Source organism: Salvelinus fontinalis, chromosome 39 (genome assembly GCF_029448725.1).
Source record: "Salvelinus fontinalis isolate EN_2023a chromosome 39, ASM2944872v1, whole genome shotgun sequence".
Classification (NCBI taxonomy): domain Eukaryota; kingdom Metazoa; phylum Chordata; class Actinopteri; order Salmoniformes; family Salmonidae; genus Salvelinus; species Salvelinus fontinalis.
In genome coordinates, this window is record NC_074703.1 from 14,916,047 (window position 1) to 14,937,598 (window position 21,552).

Here is a 21,552-nt window from a genome sequence, read left to right on the forward strand (position 1 = left end):
AGCAGAATGCTCACCAAGCTACGTTACGTTGCATAGAGACCATCAGAACCTAAAAGGATGAAATGATGTCCTACATCATCGCCGCTCAAAGATTGAGACAAGGAGCAACACTCATAATGTACAGCTGTTGTGTAAAAACCTGACAGACAATCTGTTAACGAACAATTATCAGGCAGCTTGGTGGAGCAACAAAATAATATTCATATCAGTATGATATGGTATTCAATCTGATTGATATTCATAAAGTAAAACACATGAATAAGACAACTCACACCAATATAGATGTTATTTGTCTCATGTATAATGGTCAGTTTTCCATTAGTTATTTTATTCCCTCCAAAATGAAAACCAATAGTATTAAAATCAAAAAGTAATTTTGCCTATACAGGGTTGAAATTGGATTTGATAGCAAACACTATAGAGTAGTCTCTGATTGGCCTTGGTTGGCGCATGCGCAGATATACAGCAAACTTCGCTATGCAGCTCTATCGAAAGGTGTTGCGTACGGCTCGAGAGAGCCCTGAAAAGTGAACTTTTGGGGTAGCGTTAAAGTCGCTCTTCAAGGAGTCGACGTCTGTGAAGTTATACCTTTTTTAATTGGGTAAGTGTTTTTGTTTTGTTTTTTTGTATTTCAGTCATAACGGACCAGTTTTTTTGAACTTTGACCGTGAATTGTATGATTTGTATGGGTTACATTTAGTCTGCGCCATTGGGTTATTTATGAAAAATAAGAGTAGTATTTCTATTAAATTGAAAAACAATTGAGAACATTTGAGACAAACTTTCTTGGGAAGTTATTTTCTCATTGACTTAGGATACTGCTGTGCACAGTTATCAGTACGTTAATCAGTTGATGAGACTGCGAAAACGTTGGCACGCTCAGGAAAACAATGAATGGGCAACAGTTTGATACATTTTCACCCTTACCACAACTCTTGATTATGGTTACAGTGTAGCAATGAGCAATAACAAAACTAATATTAAAAAGTGTTGCATACCACTGAAGCTTTTACATAATCGTCAGTGGTGTAAAGTACTTAAGTAAAAATACTTGGAAGTAGCGTTGCCACTTAAGTTTTTTGTGGGGTATCTGTACTTTACTATTTATATTTGACAACTTTTTTACTTCAGTTTTTTGTGGGGTATCTGTACTTTACTATTTATATTTGACAACTTTTTTACTTCACATTCCTAAAGAAAATTATACTTTTTACTTCATACATTTTCCCTGACATCCAAATGTACTTGTTACATTTTGAATGCTTAGCAGGACAGTAAAATGGTCTAATTCACACATTTATCAAGAGAACAATCCCTGTCATCTCTACAGCGTCTGATGCGGCAGACTCACTAAACACGTGCTTCATTTGTAAATGATGTCTGAGTGTTAGTGTGCTTCTGGCTATCTGTAAATAAAAAATAAAATGGTGCCGTCTGGTTTGCTTAATATAAGGAATTTGAAATGATTTATACTTTGATACTTAAGTATATTTTAGCAATTACACGTACGTTTGTTAAGTATATAGTTTAAAACTCAATACTTTTAGACTTTTTACTCAAGTGGGATTTTACTGGGTTACTTAAACTTTTAGATGTCATTTTCTATTAAGGTATCTTTACTTTTACTCAAGTATGACAATTGGGTACTTTTCCCACCACTACATATGGTATGCACACCTCAGGAAGATAGGTCAACATTACCTTCAGTTCAGGTAATTTCATTAACTGTAGGCCTATTCATAAAGGGGGGATTCATTCTCGCAATTGTGGGAGGCATGGACACTTTACCAAGTTAATTCAACAACGAAAACATCACAGTTGGAATGGTGAGTAAAAATTGTTTGCCAAAATTGCCAAATTCATTCATTGTGTTTTATTTTAGGACTCATAGTTTTATTTGGTATTACTCTGTAGTCTTAAATTGTCCAGGAAAGAGCGCTACTTCCTGAGATATTGTCTGTGTCCTGGCTCTTGGCTATCTCTGTGTGTATTGGGTGTCTTGGGTTCCGGGGGAGGGGAGGGGGGCTGGAAGCATAACAAAGGATTTACTCTCAGACAAAGACCTTGGTTCAGTCTACTGCGCTCAGACCAATTACTGTATTTTAGATGATATATTTTTTTTTTAAAGACAAATGTCCTAAGGATAGCATGCAGTCACATGTAGTGTATCCAATGACTCCAACATTATCAGGCAAGGATAATCGTTTGAAATCTGTATCAGTGCTGCAAGATAACCACAAATCCAGCTGAAAGTTGTTGTCCAAGCCAGGTCCAGCCGTAAGGCCAGACTTCCAGGAGCTATAGTGACAGCTTTATGTTGACAACTGTGCCCTCCAACCTAGTACCAAGGAAACAATCAACCGGGTGTCTCCTTTTTGAAGCAAAGGTTTTTCAAGGAAATGTCAGTCTATTTCAGCATTATGTGCAGAATAGTTTTGTTGACATTTTTAATTTCCTCATGCAGTGTGTCCTGTCAGTTGTTTGTCCCTCAGGCAGAGTTGAGTCCATTCCAGCAGAGGTGAGGTTCATTGATATAGCGTGGGTTGGTCCTAGTTTGTTGTGAAGAGCAGAGAGCAAAGTATTTTAGCCTACAGCTCCTTCATCCGGTGTTCAACTGAGTTATTTGACAGACCCAGCTATCCTAGCTACATAAAGTAATAGATGTCTAGCATCTAGCTTAAAAAACCCTTCAGCTGCACACATTCTACCAGAATTTGTCCTGAGGCCGTTCTCCACCATCCAGACTTACTTTCCCCACACGTTGACATTCCATCCGTACTTCTGGAGGACTACTCCTGCGGTGGTGTATTCTGAGTGGTGGGACAGCTCTTGGTCAAACTCAGAATGTTGTGAAGCAGTTTGGGCCCTTACTGGGGTAGACCTGATCCTTGTACTTGACATTTTAACGTGAAGACTTTGTTTCATTCATTGCATTTGTTGTTGAATTCTTATACACATATTTGCATTTACAGTAGCCTAAGAAATTCCTGATGGGAATAATGTGCTTTCTGTTCCCACTAAACCTCTTTGACAAGATCTTTGGCTTTTTAAAACATTAAGGATTCAAGCTTTAAAACCTCAACTATTTTTAATTGTGCTCCTACATTTCTTTTTGTGCTCCTACATTTTTCAACTTAGTTGAACACTTGCTCCTTGTAAAAAGGTCAAAGTCGAGCCCTGAGTAGTAGCTGGGGAAACATCAGTGTGACTGAAAGTAAGACCTTTCTCAAGCATGTGACAGGAAGGACTTCCTAACAGGACAAGGCAAAGGTCATCCTGAGTGCAGGGATGCTTTGGGCAGCAGCCTTGTTCACTTTATAGCCTAGCCTAATTTCAGAGATGATTGCCTCTGTCTTATTTGTGTTCAGTCATGCCAAGCTTTCAGGCACTGCTTCAAAATCCATATTCATATTCAGTCTACAGTGGCAGTCAAACATCTGCGCATCATAACTACAGCTAATGATGACTAGCCCCAGGACATGCATAGGAAATCCATAATTAAACAGGCATTCAGTTTCAGCGTGGCTATTAGTTGTGAGTTTGTGTTTTTATTGCTCTGTTCAGAATGGCAGTGTGTTGAATAATAACACCAGTCTGTTTGGAAGGGGTCTTTGAGGCCTACAAGTCACCACAACAAGAGAACAATAAGGCCAGTCAGACATGTAGTAAGATGTCCAACACAGCATTTTCTCCCTGTACTCTGTCCTGCCTGGGATGTTGCCTAGTTGCCCCCCAAGTGTGTTTTTGTCTGTAATTTAGTTGGGACATGTGTAAAACGTCCATACCTTGTGTGCTCTTTCCCTCGCTTTCCATGTGACTCTGTGCAGGACAAAGAGCTGTTTGTGTGCCATGTCTACGGCCACCACGACCACAGGGGTGAAGTCCCAGCCTACTATTACTACTGCAACCTGACCTCACTCCAGACATGACAAAGGACCATTAGACCTCTAAGGAAAATAATCATTCAAACAAGCCAAGGGGTTTGAAGTAGTTGGACGCTGTTCAGGAATTGGTGCACGTTTAGTGTTTTTGTGTGTTTTTGTTTTGCTTTACTTCCTGGCACTGAAGACTGAAAGCACCTGATGTTGTGTTTTTAGGTGCTGTATGACCAAACCAACATCCAGTACTACTGTTAGGACATTCATAATTTGTATGATTGAATCGTTGTGCTATATGGGGTATTTCAATTCTCTACCCTACTTTGAGCCCCCTGTTAAACAACAGCTCACCAGCTGAAGGGGAGACAAGTCCATACGTCACTTTAGTTCTGAAGCACAGCTGGAACTCTATAGCTACGTAGCTATTAGAATGTGTGTGTGTGTGTGCATGTACGAGTGCTCGAGTGTGTGAGTGATGCTCGTCAATGGGCCAGGCAGTGTGTTTTTCTTTTCGAAAGAGTCGCCCCTCCATATCTCTACTGGTTGTCAAACTATGTAAATAAACCAAAATAACAGCTACCCAATGATTTCAAAGGCAAACCTGAGACAAATGGGTTAGCCTTCGCTTACAATGCACACATTCAGTAATGACGCCTTACTAGGAAAACATTCACGTAGAGAACCTTTTTCCCTAAGAGGTTGAAATGTCTTTTCTAGTGGTAGACCTTAGTTTTGTCTGAGGACTTGGAAAGCTTTGATGCTTTGAAAAAGAAGAACCCGCTGGTTGTTCAGAGGAGTTGACACACAATACCCAGTGCAGTGTAGTGGATTGGTTGTTATCTGTGAGATTATATTAGCGGAAACTCCACGGTAACAGAATTACGCTGACAGTCGCATGTTTCACTTTAAAATGTATACCAAACAAAAAGCAATACATCTCAATTGGGATGGTTTGGAATGAGTTGAACTGCAGCATGAAGGAAAAGTAGACAAGTGCTCATCATATGTGGGAACTCCTTCAAGACTGTTGAAAAGCATTCCAGGTGAAGCTGGTTGATAGAATGCCAGGAGTGTACAAAGGTGTCATCAAGGAAAAGGGTGGCTACTTTGAAGAATCTCAAATATATATTGTTTTGCCTAACACTTATTTTTTTCATAGTTTTGATAGCTCCACTATTATTCTACAATGTAAATAAAACAAAAAAAACTTGTGTCCAAACTTTTGAGAGAGAAAAAATCTATCTGGAGGAGGTTTGAAGGAATCCAGGGGAGGGTGTTAGAGTGCTGGTCATACAGGTCACAGAGATGCTGGTGTCGGTTACTGAACTGACACATACTGAGCACTGAACTGCTCTGGAATGAAACAGTTTCAATGACTTACCCACAGTAGAACTGTCTGTGTAGCCTCGAGCCGACGAGTTGCCACTACTGGCAGACAGTACTTTACAGGGCTGAATAGATAACTTTTTCTGTGGAGACTGTGGTTTTAAAACTTGTTTGGGTGAATCTGCCAGCCACTGATTGTTATAACAGCAATGGAAAACTCTTTGCTCTTCACCATAAAGTGGTACTTTACTGGTTCAGTGAGTCATTGTGAGTAGATGGGCTATGTGGTGTTAATTCCCACTACTCGTTTTAGCAAAGACACGCATTACAATTGTACTTGTTTATCCATTGTGTCCATTGCGCTCTACTTTCAAAAGGTATGCTTCAGTTGATTTCATTAGGTCCAGATTTTAATATTAGATAAAGACCATGTTCTCAGCTATTATTTAAATGTAAACTGCCCCTTTGGAACCAACTTATCTGGTTTTTAACAGCCTATGTGGCATCGGTATGAGTCAGGAACATCAATTCTAGTGTCGAAATTGACTACAGGATAATTTTGGTCATTAAGTCAACTCAGTTTTGTACGAGACTTTGTAAGTTCGTTTTTCACGACTTACTAGGGGGTTGGGTATGGATTGCAATCATCATGCCCAGTGCCCACTAACACGAGAGAAGCAGCTGTACTGATTGCGCTCCATCAGCTGCCCACGCTCTATCCAATCATAGCAACCAGAACCTCCAGACAGTGAGACAGACCTACACAGTGCCTCAGACTGGTTTAGATAAGACCACACATTATGTTAAATAACCCTTGGCCCTAAGCCCTTTATGGAGTGGCCACTTGCTGATGTGTTTGGTGTCAATCATTCGAGTCTGCCACTTTTTTGGGCAAAATGAGAATTGAGACTAACGGAGCACTCTTGATATATTGTATTATCAATATTCCAAAACCCATTGGTGAGCATCTTGTATTGCCGTGCGATCTGTTTTGTAACATGATTCCGTATGAAACACTGCCAGACAGACTCACATTCTGGTAATGGATGTTGAGAAAGGTGTTAAAAATAACTAAACAGGACTGGAGCGCACATCTCGCCAGTGACTTAATAAGCTGAATGTGGCTCACTGTACCTGCTAGCTACTACCTGTTATGTAGCTTCATTGACAAACACAGAGTTGAAACTTAGCTAGCGAGTGATTTTGGGCACTGATAAACAGCGTATAGCTTGTGCTTTTAGGGCGATTCCACGGTAACAGAATCAAGCTTTGACACTGGCATAGGCATACATTTTTAATTAAAGAAACAAATGAAAAACTTTGAAATCAATGGTTAACAAACCATACAAATCTATGCATAAGGACTACTTTTAACAACTTCTACAGAAAAATGTACACAAATGAATTTAGTGGAGGAACTGTACAGATGCAAATAGTCTGGGTAGCCATTTGATTAGCTGTTCAGGAGTCTTATGGTTTGGTGGTAGAAGCCTCTTGGACCTAGACTTCGCGCTCCGGTAGCGCTTGCCGTGCGGTAGCAGAGAACATTCTATGACTAGGGTGGCTGGAGTCCTTGACAATTTTTAGAGACACTGCCTGGTATAGAGGTCCTGGATGGCAGGGAGCTTGGCCCTGGTGATGTACTGGGCCATACGCACTACCCTCTGTAGTGCCTTGCGGTCGGAGGCCGAGCAGTTGCCATACCAGGCAGTGATGCAACCCGTCAGGATGCTCTCGATCATGCAGCTGTAAAATCTTTTGAGGATCTGAGGACCCATGCCAAATCTTTACAGTCTCCTGAGGGGGAATAGGTTTTGTCATGCTCTCTTCTCGACTGTCTTGGTGTGTTTGAACCATGTTAGTTTGTTGGTGATGTGGACGCCAAGGAACTTGACGCTCTCAACCTGCTCCACTACAGCCCCATCAATGAAAATGGGGGCATGCTTAGTCCTGCTTTTCCTGTAGTCCACAATCATCTCCTTTGTCTTGATCACGTTCATGGAGAGATTGTTGTCCTGGCACCACACGACCAGGTCTCTGACCTCCCTATAGGCTGTCTCATCGTTGTCGGTGATCAGGCCTACCACTGTTGTCATCAGCAAACGTAATGAGTGTGAGTGAACAAGGAGTGGACTGAGCACGCACCCCTGAGGGGCCCACGTGTTGAGGGTCAGCGTGGCGGATGTGTTGTTACCTACCTTTACCACCTGGGGGCGGCCCGTCAGGAAGTCCAGGATCCAGTTGCAGAGGGAGATGTTTAGACCCAGGGTCCTTAACGTATTGATGAGCTTTGAGGGCACTAACGCTGAGCTGTAGTCAATGAATAGCATTCTCACATAGGTGTTCCTTTTGTCCAGGTGGCAAAGGGCAGTGTAGAGTGCAATAGAGATTGCATCATCTGTGGATCTGTTAGGGCGGTATGCAAATTGGAGTGGGTCTAGGGTTTCTGGGATAATGGTGTTGTCAGCCTTGACCAGCGTTTCATGGCTACAGATGTGAGTGCTACTGGTCGGTAGTCATTTAGGCAGGTTACCTTAGTGTTCTTGGGCACAGGGACTACGGTGGTCTGCTTGAAACATGTTGGTATTACAGACTCAGACAGAGAGATGTTGAAAATGTCAATGAAGACACTTGCCAGTTGGTCAGCGCATGCTCGGAGTACAGGTCCTGGTAATCCGTCTGGCCCAGCGGCCTTGTGAATGTTGATCTGTTTAAAGGTCTTACTCACATCGGCTGCGGAGAGCGTGATCACACAGTCGTCCGGAACAGCTGATGCTCTAATGCATGTTTCAGTGTTGCTTGCCTCGAAGCAAGCATAGAAGTTATTTTGCTCGTCTGGTAGGTTCGTGTCACTGGGCAGCTCTCGGCTGTGCTTCCCTTTTGTAGTCTAATAGTTTGCAAACCCTGCCACATCCGACTGATGTGACTGATGTGTGACTGATGTGGTGTACTCCTCAATGCTATTGGATGAATCCCGGAACATATTCCAGTCTGTGTTAGCAAACAAGTCCTGTAGTTTAGCATCTGCTTCATCTTACCACTTTTTTATAGACCGAGTCACTAGTGCTTCCTGCTTTAATTTTTACTTGTAAGCAGGAATCAGGAGGATAGAGTTATAGTCAAATGGAGGTTGAGGGAGAGTTTTGTACGTGTCTCTGTGTGTGGAGAAAAGGTGGTCTAGAAAAAAAAAATCCCCCTCTGGTTGCACATTTAACATGCTGATAGAAATTAGGTAAAACTGATTTAAGTTTCCCTGCATTAAAGTCCCCTGCCACTAGGAGCGTCGTCTCTGGATGAGCGTTTTCCTGTTTGCTTATGGCTGAATACAGCTCATTGAGTGCAGTTTTAGTGCCGGCCTCGGGCTGTGGTGGAATGTAGACCGCTACGAAAAATGCAGATGACAACTCTCCAGGTAGATAATGTGGTCTACAGCTTATCATGAGATACTCTACCTTTTGGCGAGCAAAACCCTTAGATATCGTGCACCAGCTATTGCTTACAAATATGCATAGGCCCCCGCCTGGTGTCTTACATGAGGCTGCTGTTCTGTCCTGTCGATAGTGTATAACCTGCCAGCTGTATGTTCTTAAGGTCATCGTTCAGCTACGACTTGGTGAAACATAAGATATTTGTTTTTAATGTCCCGTTGGTATAATATATGTGCTTTCAGTTCGTTCCATTTATTTTCCAGCGATTGAATGTTAGCTAGCAGTACAGAAGGCAAGGGGAGTTTAGCCACTTGTCACCTGATCCTCACATGGCATCCTGATCTCTTTTCCAGCGAATCACGGGGATCTGGGCCGGGTCGGGTGTCCATAGTATATCCCTCGCGTCTGACTCATTGCAAAAGGGTTTTCTAATGATAAATTAGTTAAAAAAAATTATTAACTTGGATTAGCTAACATAATGTGCCATTGGAACACAGGAGTGATGGTTGCTGATAATGGGCCTATGTACGCCAATGTACATATTCCATAAAACATCTGCCATTTCCTGCTACAATAGGCATTTGCTGTAAATGAGAATGTGTTCTCAGTCAACTTACCTGGTAAAATAACGGATAAATATATATATTTATTTTACAACATTAACAATGTCTACACTGTATTTCTGAACAATTTGATGATATTTTAATGGACAAAAAGTATGCTTTTCTTTCAAAAACAAGGACATTTCTAAGTGACCCCAAACTTTTGAACGGTAGTGTACATTTATATAGGTATGCACATCGGTGTTAAACTAGACATTGGGCTGATGCCGGCATTTTTAGCTAATATCGTCCGATTCAGATATGTTCACCGATATATCGTGCATTGGAAATGCACAATTATGGAAATTAATTTGATGTTTCATAGGTTTGGACAGGAGCTCAGTTGAGTACAATACAGTAGAGTAGAATAAGGTAGAGTACAGCTAAATACAATATACTATTGTACTTTACTGTACTCTACTCACTGTACTATCCAAACTTGTGAAACAAATGTCTATGATGGGTTCAGTTTTGGTCTGGTCCATCTGTGGACGTTAACATCAAGGCCAGGGTGGACTGACCGAATATCAACTATTTTTCGACGTCCGGTGTCGGTGCTCAGTGGGTGAGGATGCCTGGTTAAAGTAAATGGAAGGAGTGGGAGCTCATAGGTAGCTCATAGGTACAATTGGCTCAGTGTCGTCCTGGTTAGGGTTTGAGGGAGACTGAGAGATTATCCAGACTGACTATTTTAACTCTCTTGGTTTGACCACCAGTCAACAGAAAGACAAAACAGTTATGAGCTGAACATAACAGTATGCCAATAGGAGGACAGTAGCAGGTGACCCAACTGTGGTTTGTGATTTATAATTTCTCATTTTAGCCAATTCAGTTGCAGTAATTCCTTAGATTGTTTTGGGTAATTGCGAGTAATGATTTTACTGATATTTACTTTTTACTGATATTTACATTTACTTGTTACTTCTGTGAACTCATGATCCTCCCTCATGAGGGGGAGAGATTTGAAAATATCTGAGTATTTTTTTTTTAAAGGAATTGCAAGTTACAATATTTCTTAAACTTGGAGTTAAAAAATGTATCCAAAACGAAATATGTGTTGATATTAGTTGTCAGGGGACTTTACATCAACATTATTGTGTTTTGATGTATTTCCGATACCTTTAGACTTTTTCTGGTAGATGTTTACAAAGACCATGTTTCCATCTGTTAATCCAGAAATCAAATACTTTACTTTTGCCAAATTTAAGATGGAAAATGTTTATTCCTTCATTTCACAAAAATATAGACTCTTTGCTTTCATTTGACACACAATTTGATATGCATCTATGAACTTCAGATGTTGGTGCTCATGGGTCTGTTCGATGGAAATTTACGTATGATAGTTTGACAGCTTGCAGATGAGGACGTTGTAGACCTGTTCTAGGAAATCAGTCCTGAGCACACAGCCAGACTTTCCCGACTTGATGCACTGACTAGTTTTTAATGCAACTTTTTTACTTGAGAAATACTGCACCAAACACCCTAGCTAGATTTCAAATTGCGCGACTAAGACCTCCTCTGCACAAACATCTTAATGACGGATTTCTTGATTTATCTTAGCTACTTCGTTAAAATAGTCAGAATCACTATGTTGTTGCTACGGTAACTCATGAGGGACAAACGGTACCTGCCAGGGTACGATATGTGAATATAACACACCCACAAGACAACTCTGGTTTGGCTTCAGTCATGGCCGCAAACCTTTTTTTTTTATAAGCAATCTTCAAAACGAGGCCAAATCCAGAAGTGCAGTTGCCCATTTATTGTATTTACATCACATGTTAACTGTTATGGTCTCTCCCTATTAACTATCAGTCATGTGAGACTGGAATAATACTGATATTCTGATCCAGAATGTACCATTTAATTTACTGTGACCTCAAGCTGTCAGAGTGAAGCAGAAGGGGTAAAAGAGTTAAAGAAGTTATATGATATCTTGGCAAATTTACTGATCTTTAATCTTTGATAGAAACTTTTGTACAAAATCCTGTGTCTCGAAGGATTCGACCTACTGAATTATTATGTTAAAGTAACTAAAGCTTGTCTGCTTTAGTGCCTTACCTCTACCCTCTTTTTATGCTCCTTATTAGTTTAATTTTACTATTCCAGAGAGGGAACGTTCATGTTTGGATTCTTAAACTGGTGTTTCAGTTAGAAACACAACCACGCTTTGGGTTTCCCTCTTGGGGTGTGAGACAGACGGCTGACCAAATAAAGCTGCCTCCCTCCCTAGAGTGAGATGGCTCTCCATCAGAAGGAAATGCCTTGGGAGGAAAAAGCAATGGTACTGAAGGCCTCACCATGTTTCAGTTCGGCTGGCGCCTAGCCAAACTCGTCGAACCGAATGAGTGTGCTCGCGTACTTTCTTATAAGAAACAGCAGCAATAGTGTCCATTTTGAGATGCTGTAGCCAGTATACACTTCCTCAAAATAATCAGAATTAATGTAAGAACTCAAGAAATCTGTCATTAGTTTTGAAGTTTTTCCCGAAGAGCTCTTAGTTGCGCAATTTTACATCTAACTAAGATGCTTGGTGCAGTATTTTTCAGCTGAAAAAGTCAGCAAATAATTAATCTTGACGATAACATCATTCAGATTATTTCGGTTGGAATGTACAGTGAACATTGATTCTGCTTTATGTGGCTTTTTGAAGGGTGTGAACCATCCAAGACAATTATGTGGGCAGCTTTATAAAATGGGAATTGTTTTCTACTGGAGAATGTTTCTGTTTGCGCAACTCCCTTTTCAGTTGCACTTCCATCGCTGGCACAATTAATCATTGTTTATTGAGTAGTGCAGCTGTATAGCAAGGTGAATGTGAGCCTATTTTGGAGGGAGTATTACCCATGCAGCCTAAAGGGCCCATGATGGAAGTGAGTGACCGGACACAATGCCCTCAGTGTTGAATGTGCAGGCTCCCTCTCCCTGCCTCTAATAAAGGCCAATGAGGCTATAAGAGCCCCCCCCCCTCCAACCCTGAGTTATGCTGCCCTTCTGCCCTGGACAAGGAGAGGGCTCTCATTACCCTCCAATTCAATTGACTTTGCATCGTGATGATTTCATATCCTCTCAGGCTATTTTACATTTCTCATTCAGATTTGTTCACATCACATTTGTTTTCGTGAATTCAATATGTAATATAACGTTAGGCCTACCATGAAAGGGAAGTTATCTGGTCCATTTAAGTGAATGAGCTGCATGTGACATCCTGAGGTCAGGAGGCTGGGAGTGATACTTTGTTATGGAAGCTTGGATTTCCAGTCAAGCCAACACGCTGTGGGGAGAGATCCCTGGTAGAATGGCACCATTATTCCAGATAAGAGCCAACTCTCAATCCCCATGACTGGTCTCAGGGAATCTTTGCTGGGGTGAGAAATCCCTCTGTCATGGTTTTGCCTCAGAGCTCCTCTTTGTTTTTGACTCATGTTGTGGTTACTTACAGTTCACTTAACTCGCAATGCCATGGTCCTAGATTCCTTTCTGGTTTTGATTCCAGTGGCACTGATCAATTGTTTTTACCTAGACAGTCAATATCAACTAAGAGCATTGGCCTACATCGGAAATCCCCATATGCCGATGTTGGGTAACAGCCTGGCAGTTTACAATCATCTTATCCTCTCTCTTCATTAGGTGGCCCAGTTTCCCAACACCTGCTCCATGGAAACACCCAGTAGGCCCCAAACTATTTCCAAGTAAACACCCAGTCATGGGCTTGAGTCTTGACCCCGTTATTAAAGTTAATTGCTGAGGTCTGTCCTAAATGCGGTCATCAATGGGGAAGTTGTGAGGCACAAAAATGCCCAACAACTTCATGCCACCAGATTTACAGTATAGGAGAATGCATGTATGGTAGGAGTAAAGTTGTTGACTCTGAGGTAGGAGGCTAGGACACATTTGATTCAGCCAATGCATCGGGGGAGAAATACAACAGTTAAAATGTCACCATACAACCATGAATATTCATGATGGATAATATATTCTTTAGAAACCTTTCAATTGGATGTATTTAAAAAATAATAATAAAAAAAAATAAAAATTAAAATGAGGAATATGATTTCATATTCATTCAAATGTACCAGGGACACCATAATGCCCCAAACAAAAAACATACCAGACAATTGGGCTCCAATTTCCTGTTTAGCGAGCTTATCAAACAGATGGAGACAATCCTTTTCCACAGTTCCTCTGCCATGCATTGTAATTACACTTGATCACACAAGACATGGGAATTCACTAATGTCCCATTCACATGGAGGGAGAAAATCCTACATCTTATTTGCAGTTTCATTCTACAACTAACTGTAGGCTAGAACATTATCATTACTACCAGGAAGTGGCTTACAAATTAAGGTGCATAGAAACAACTTTTATCAAATATTAGTAATTATCACAAGTTGTAAAATCTGCTAGTGTTGTAATGTAGGGGGTCCTGACTCTTGGGTGGTCTCTGTCCACTTTAGTTCTGTCTGTGTGTAATGTGTAGACTTGAACTTCTCAGGGGGTTAATGTCATTTACTGCTCAAGTTTTAAAAGCTTTTGAAATGCCATACATTTTCAGACTAATGATTTTACAAGCACATCGTCTAACTTGTACTGTAGTCTTCTGGGCAATGGCTGTAGTCTTCTGGGCAATGGCTGTAGTCTTCTGGGCAATGGCTGTTGAGGCATCATTGGTCTTTTACTTGACACTTGTGTTTTCTTTCAGATTCACAGTGAGGGGGGGGGGGGGGGTGAAGATGATGTCTGACGCCAGCGAGATGTTGGCAGCCGCCTTGGAGCAAATGGATGGGATCATAGCAGGTAACGTGCAAAACTCACTCGCACTCACATTTTGATCTGTGGGGCTGATCTCCCCCCCCCTCAAATATTTATATAAATGCCTCTCAAATAAGCCCCTGATATCTAACCTCAGGACTAGGGTTCCCATGCTGCTACTCTTAGGATGTGGCTGTGGTACTGGTCTGGGATGTTTCCAATATGAGAACGCAAGACGTTCCATTGTTTCAGCAGTGATGGAAACAAATGATTATTCAAAGCCTACTGCTAGTATGATTTACAGGCATTGCGTGCCTCATCCATGGCCTGAAGGGAGGGTGGCACGCACATGGGGATGTAAATCCTACGTCTTCCATCTGTATTGTATTTTCCAGTTTTGTATGTATTTATTGTAGTGGTCATGTATGTGGCTCAGTTCATAAGAGCACGGCACAAGCAACACAAGAGTTGTGGGTTTCGATTCCTGCTTGGGTCACATACCAAATATGTGAACTGTAGTCACTTTGGATAAAAGTGTCTGCTATGTAAATGGTATACTACGGTATTACAATACTGTATTGGCCAATGCATTTTTTGTAGAGCAGTGTGACCCCAGCAATTATACTTTGGATACATGTTTACTGTATAAGGGATGCATTTCTTGTTCTGTACTGTAGGAGCTAGAAATACAAGCATTTCACTGCACCTGCTGTAACATCTGCTAATCTGTGTGCGCAACCAATCAACTTAAAATTGTTACATACATTCTGTAGTTGACAAACCATGTAAAATCTATAGCTTTACCAAACTTTAAGTGGTCATCAATTAAGGACAGTCAGATTAAGTCATTATAACATGTATTTTAAGCAAATAGAAGAGAATCATATCAAAAGTAATGTGAACATTGCGTTGTGAAAGGCAATAACTTTAAATGAACATGGGCTCCCGAGTGGCGCAGTGGTCTAAGGCACTGCATCTCACTGCATGAGGCGTCACTACAGACACCCTGGTTCGAATCCAGGCTGTATCACAACCGGCTGTGATTGGGAGTCCTATAGGGCGGCGCACAATTGTCCCAGCGTCGTTCGGCTGGTGTAGGCCGTCATTGTAAATAAGAATTTGTTCTTAACTGACGTGCCTAGTTAAATACAGGTTAAATAAACATTAATTGCAATATGAAACATGTATTTTTTAGATGAAACACAAGTGTCTATGATCTTGTGTCTTGTACTTAGTCAATTGCAAATGTGCTTCGTTTTGAAACTGCCTTTTTGATTTCTGTTTTGTACTAAGAGTTATGAAAGTACCACGTTCTGAGTGACAATTGCACTAAAGCAATAAAAAAATGGTACAAGTCAGACACCAGAGGGAGGTTTTGGACCTATAATTTTTTTGATGGAAGATGAGCAGGGGGGGACAGCTTTATGAGCCCAGGCTTTTCCACTGACTTGTGTAATTTATAGAATTGACCTTTCCAAGAGGGATGGCTGATCACGTGACATCCTCTAGCCCCTGTTACCACAGAAACCACAGCATTCACTCTCTCCCTGGCTGCTTTTTAGGGGAGACTTGTTTATTTATTTATGCCAATATTTATTTTTCTCTTCTACATTTATGTGAAGGTTGACCTTTTGGAGCCGGTTGACAGATGCTGTCGAGCAGATTTTAGTACACGCTGGAAACATGGCTTTTCCAAGTCCAACAAATAAGCTTCCGCTCAGGCCTCTTTTGGAATTGATATCTAATCTGTTTTTCTTTGCTTTTAAAATGTGTGGTATGTGATTATTTTTTATTTTTTTAGGGACACATTCAGAAATCCACATCTGTAGTGCATCACATGGTCTATGACATCCCACCTGGTGATACTGCCTTTCATCCTCCTCGTTGAAGGGAATTAGGAGAGGATGGGAGTGGCTCAAACTTCTAACCACAGGGCTAAAACTATAAGATGTACCAGTCAGAAGTGTGGACACACCTACTCATTCAAGGGTTTTTCTTTATTTTTACTATTTTCTACATTGTAGAAGAAGACATCAAAACTATGAAATAACACCTATAGAATCAGTAACCAAAAAGTGTTAAACAAATCATGTTATATTTTAGATTCTTCAAAGTAGCCACCCTTTGCCTTGATAACAGCTTTACACACTCTTGGCATTCTCACAACCAGCTTCATCTGGAATGATTTTCCAACAGTCTTGAAGGAGTTCCCACATATGCTGAGCACTTGTTGGCTGCTTTTCCTTAACTCTCCGGTCCAACTCACCCCAAACCATCTCAATTCGGTTGAGGTCGGGTGATTGTGGAGGCCAGCTCATCTGATGCAGCACCCCATCACTCTCCTTGGTCAAATAGCCCTTACACAGTCTGGAGGTGTGTTGGGTCATTGTCCTGTTGAAAAACAAATGATAGTCCCACTAAGCGCAAACCAGATGGGATGTTGTATCGCTGCAGAATGCTGTGGTAGCCATGCTGGTTAAGTGTGCCTTGAATTCTAAATAAATCACAGATGGTGTCACCAGCAAAGCACCATCACACCACCACCTCCATGCTTCATGGTGGGAACCACACATGCAGAGATCATCCGTTAACCTAGTCTGGTCTCACAAAGACAGCGTTTGGATCCAAGAATCTCAAATTTAGACTCATCAGACCAAAGGACAGATTTCCACCGGTATAAGGACCATTGCTCGTGTTTATTGGCCCAAAGATTTCTCTTTTTATTGGTGTCCTTTAGTAATGGTTTCTTTGCAGCAATTCGACCATGAAGACCTGATTCACACTGTCTCCTCTGAACAGTTGATGTTGAGATGTGTCTGTTACTTGAACTCTGAAGCATTTATTTGGGCTGCAATTTCTGAGGCTGGTAACTCTAATGAACTTATCCTCTGCAGCAGAGGTAACTCTGGGTCTTCCTTTCCTGTGGCGGTCCTCATGAGAGCCAGTTTCATCATAGCGCTTGATGGTTTTTGCGACTACACTTGAAGAAACTTTTGACATTTTCCGGATTGACTGACCTTCATGTCTTTAACTAATGATGGACTGTCATCTTTGCTTATTTGAGCTGTTCTCGCCATAATATGGACTTGTTTTTTACCAAATAGGGCTATCTTCTGTATACCAACCCTACTTTGTCACAACACAACTAATTGGCTCGAAGGAATTTGACATTTCTTTAACTTCTAACAAGGCACACCTGTTAATTGAAATGCATTACAGGTGACTACCTCATGATGCTGGTTGAGAGAATGCCAAGAGTATGCAAAGCTATCAAGGCAAAGGGTGGCTATTTGAAGAATCTCATGGTTACGACATGATTCCATATGTGTAATTTCATAGTTTTAATATCTTCACGATTATCCTACAATATAAATAAAACCCCTTGAATGAGTAGGTGTGTCCAAACTTTGGACTGGTACTGTATATCTACGCTTCTAACTTCCTTATTTGTTCCTAACCACCCCTCTGCTAACCTTGGCCCCAACAGGTTCCAAGGCCATGGGCTACTCCAATGGGCTGTTTGACTGCCAGTCGCCCACCTCTCCCTTCCTGGGAAGCCTGCGGGCGCTGCACCTGCTGGAGGACCTGCGGGCCGCGCTGGAGATGATGGACCAGGATGAGAGGGAGGGCCTCCGCTGCCAGGTCCCTGACACCACCGCCGACGGCCTAGTGGAGTGGCTGCAGCAGGGACAACTGGTAGGTAACTCCCTCTGTTCTCTTACTGTTGCAAATGCAAACACTGTTATTGTTAAAGACATGCTCTGGAACTAAGTATTTGTTAAACCTGTTAAATGTGTACTTCATACATGCAGAATTACTGTCTTAGGGATTTCATGGCTGATTGAGCTGTCTTGAAAGCAACTGTTTTTCGGGAAGGAGTGCTGCGCTATATTCCCATCATTTTCCCCGTAATGGGCCAGCCTCCTAGCAATTCCAGTTCTAGACAATTAGCTTCAACCCCTTGCCATTTGAGTGGCAGCTAGTTAGATGCACACACAGCAGAGAGAGAGCGCAATGATGTGGTACATAAACTTTTGGCTCGTGAGTGCTACTTTCAGACCTGTTGGCTAAAAAGTATACAGAAGTACCGGAGAAATTCAGAATTTGAGTGTAATCATGGAAAATGTATTGCTGACGAGTATTCCACACATGAAGATCAAAGTACTTTTATTTAGAGTAGATTCCTTTTGTGTGATTGCATGGGCAGTGGTTGGCTTTGTGTCTTTTTACCCTTACCTGTTATTTATACCTTGATTCAATTGATTGTATGGCTATTGTGTGATGACATGCTTTGTGAGTGACGAAGTGTCTCTGGAGCGGTGTCTGAAATGGTTTCCATCCTCTTCACTGGAGATGCCTCAGTTTTCCTCCCCCCTCAAGCCCTTTCTTTCCCTGTGTGAAATATGAGAAGAGGAGTTTAGTTTTTGATTCAATTTCCACTTTAGTCACACACAAAGCACTTGCATGTGAGAACCCTATCGACCCTCACGTGTCTCTCAAATAACATGCATTTCGCGTGTCACCGGCCTCCTCCCCCCCCCCCCCCCCCCCCCCCCCCAGGGAAGAATCATGTGATGTTTTTCAATGTAGGGATGCTATGACACCTGAATGCTGTATGCTGGCCTTTGAGATGGCGTGGTACATCTTCCATATGACTGGAGGCTGCTCTATCCCTAGGGTCATGAGTCTTTCCTGGTATGGTGATAGGGCAAAGGGTTATTCCTGACCATATTTATGGCCTCTAAGCCCTTGGCGATCAGCCGTCTGATGGTAGCCTTGGTTGTTTGTGATTTCAGACCAACGGACATGGCTCCGCCATGATCTACCAGGAACGACTGTCACGGGTGGAGAGCGATAAGGAGTGTCTCATCCTCCAGGTGTGTGTCACGAGGCCATGAACAAGCAGAGACCAGCTTTAACAAATAGGAAATACCACCCCATATTTAGAAAATGTGTACATTAGCAAATACATTGTACATGCAAACCGTACATTAGCAAGGGTGCTCTGTTTAAAGTGTATTTGATAGGTAGCTGTTGAATTCAGCGGTTTTTACCTATTCATGGTGTGAGTGAAAGACCTGCATCACCGAGCATGCTCTTAGATCACTAACCTATACCCTGAAAACAACACATAGATGACATGTGGCGTATTACTGAGTGATGACTGTCCCCAGGTGAGTGTTCTCTCAGACCAGGTGGAGGTGCAGGGGGAGAAGATCAGGGATCTGGACATGTGTCTGGAGGAGCACAGAGAGAAACTCGACGCCACTGAAGAAACGCTGCAGCAGGTGAGGCCCCAGCAGGGCTGCAGTGTATTATGGTTACTAGCAGGATGTTCTGTCTTATTATGAGACAGAACCTTGGGCTCAAGGTTTTGGTCAGCCTTTTGATCCAAATGATCTTTCTGAATGAACACTGATTAATACACTTCGCTCCTACTCGTCTGTGACTGAATCTGTGACTGTCCTGTGCAGGAGTTCTTGACCAGGTCCACCCTGGAGACCCAGAAGCTGGAGCTGATGACCGAGGTGTCCAGTCTGAAACTGAAGCTGACCACTGTGGCCAGAGATCGCAGGGATAGTGAGGTACACGGATGCATAATGGCAATAGACTCCCCCACACAGAGAGATCGTGTCTTTGGTAGATATTTGGAGTTTCGTTCAATGGCGGGCAGTCATCTTATAATATTAGGATGTGAGTTTATATGAATCTTGGCAGTCACCCAAACGTTTAATAGTTCACACTGAGACCATGCAGAGGTCCGTCTCAGTCGGATGGAGTGGGCCCTGATCCGTCACGCAGATCCTTGCCCGGGTGGACTGGCTGTTAGGGAGTGCCAAAACACCCCCTTGCTCCAGCAGCCGTTTCCTCTCATAAAATAATTAATCTCCCCTCCAGAGAAGCTGGGAGTCTGACAGTCAGGGTTTCCATACACCTAATCCATGAGCACTGAGCAGGCCTGGGCTGGAGGAATCAGGATATTGGATCCTGAGTGTGGGTTTTCCGACACTACTATAACCTTTAGGGAGCGGTGTGTGGAAAGGTAATGTCTTCCATATATGCTTAATGTTGGGCTTTGTTCGGCTGTAAATCACACACCCCTGAGTCTGATCCATTTCTTCTTTCCTACCCACGGTGCTCTGCGGTTTTTACTCTTGTTTAAATGTATGCGTTGTGAATCATGTAGCACATTCTTGTTTAATGACGATGCATATTTCCTGAGTGCTCCATCTATACGGTAATTGCTCCAAGGTACAGGAGTATGTATTATCCATGACATAAAAGCAGTTGTAATGGTAATTGACCATGACGCTTCCTTTCGAAATCAAGAATCTGTCTCCATGTTGGCGTGGGCTTCTCTGTTTCTCGCTCTCTAAATAATCTTTGGTGCCTCATTGGGGATTTTTCACTCCACAAAAACATCCCCAACGTTTGCTCCAAAACTCTCAGCTGACCCCTTGGGCTTGTGGGTAATGCAGTCTTTTACCTCCCCAGGGGTTGTACCAGGAAGTCAATGACCTGCGGTTCAAGGTGACCGATATGGAGAATGAAAGACTGCAGTGTGAAAAGAAACTTAAATCCACCAAAGTGAGTAGCATGGCTAAGAATCTGTCTGCAATATGAAGGCTTTAGTCCGCTCACATTAGATTGTGCATGACATATGGTCCACAGATTAAGTTTGACTCACTCTACACTTTTTTTTCTACATCATGTAGGCACTGAATCTATCGTTCCCTTGTGTGTTGGTTATATATCACTGCATTCACTCTTAATACCACCTTCCTTCAGGGTTTATACCCTTTGTCTCCTCTATCCTCCTCTCTCACTCCTGCCTGGCTAACTTCTCCCCTGCAACGTGCTAACCTGTCGCAGCCCTAGGAATGGAACATGGACAGGTTGAAGTTCACTGGAGGTGTGGTGCAGAAGTTAACACACAGTGCTCTGTTTTTCCCTGTCTGTCCCTATAGGCCTCTCAACCTTCCCTCTGTCCATTGACCCTATCCGCTTTTCCAACTTTCAGCACACTTCCACTTTGACTAAGTTCTCCTACCAGCTAAGTATAAGTTGCAGATTTCTTAACACACTAGTTTTTCTTCACTTTCTACCCTAATCCACTTAATTTTATATTAACTGTACATTGATGCTAAAATGTCTTAAACCTTTCGCTAAGTAAGCAAAACTAATGGATGGAACTGAACGGTCACGGATGACCTTCTGCTGGGGATTAACATCCCAATGGAGCTGTTCTTTCTCAGTGGAATGTGAAAGAATCTGACATGTTTACAGTGTGTTTGTATGGTTCTCTGGTAAAGACACCAGTCCTCTGGTAGAATGTATCCTCACTCTAACCTTATTCTGGGTCATACTGCTCTACAGCACAGTTGGCATCAGACTGGGTTTTAACTTTCAGTTTGGTCAAACTCTGTCTAGCTGGGTTCTTATCTAGATCTTGGCCTGTATTCATAAAGCGTCTCGTACGAAGAGTGCTTCTCTAGTAGGAGTTTTGCCTTTTAGATTAAATTGAATGGACAGGGGATCTGATCCTAGATCAGAGGGGTATAC

General features: G+C 42.1%; 1 protein-coding gene across 1 annotated transcript in view; it reads left to right on the plus strand.

Moving 5' to 3' along the window:
• Positions 1-483: 483 nt before the first annotated feature.
• The window catches only part of LOC129838880 (liprin-beta-1-like), a 31,390-nt gene continuing 10,321 nt past the window's right edge, over positions 484-21,552 (plus strand). Inside the window, exons 1-7 of the mRNA XM_055906121.1 lie at positions 484-601; positions 13,940-14,034; positions 17,477-17,685; positions 18,786-18,866; positions 19,164-19,277; positions 19,464-19,574; positions 20,485-20,577. Of these exons, the coding sequence (XP_055762096.1) occupies positions 13,971-14,034; positions 17,477-17,685; positions 18,786-18,866; positions 19,164-19,277; positions 19,464-19,574; positions 20,485-20,577 (672 nt within the window). The 5' untranslated portion in view covers positions 484-601; positions 13,940-13,970. The remainder of the gene's footprint in view (positions 602-13,939; positions 14,035-17,476; positions 17,686-18,785; positions 18,867-19,163; positions 19,278-19,463; positions 19,575-20,484; positions 20,578-21,552) is intronic.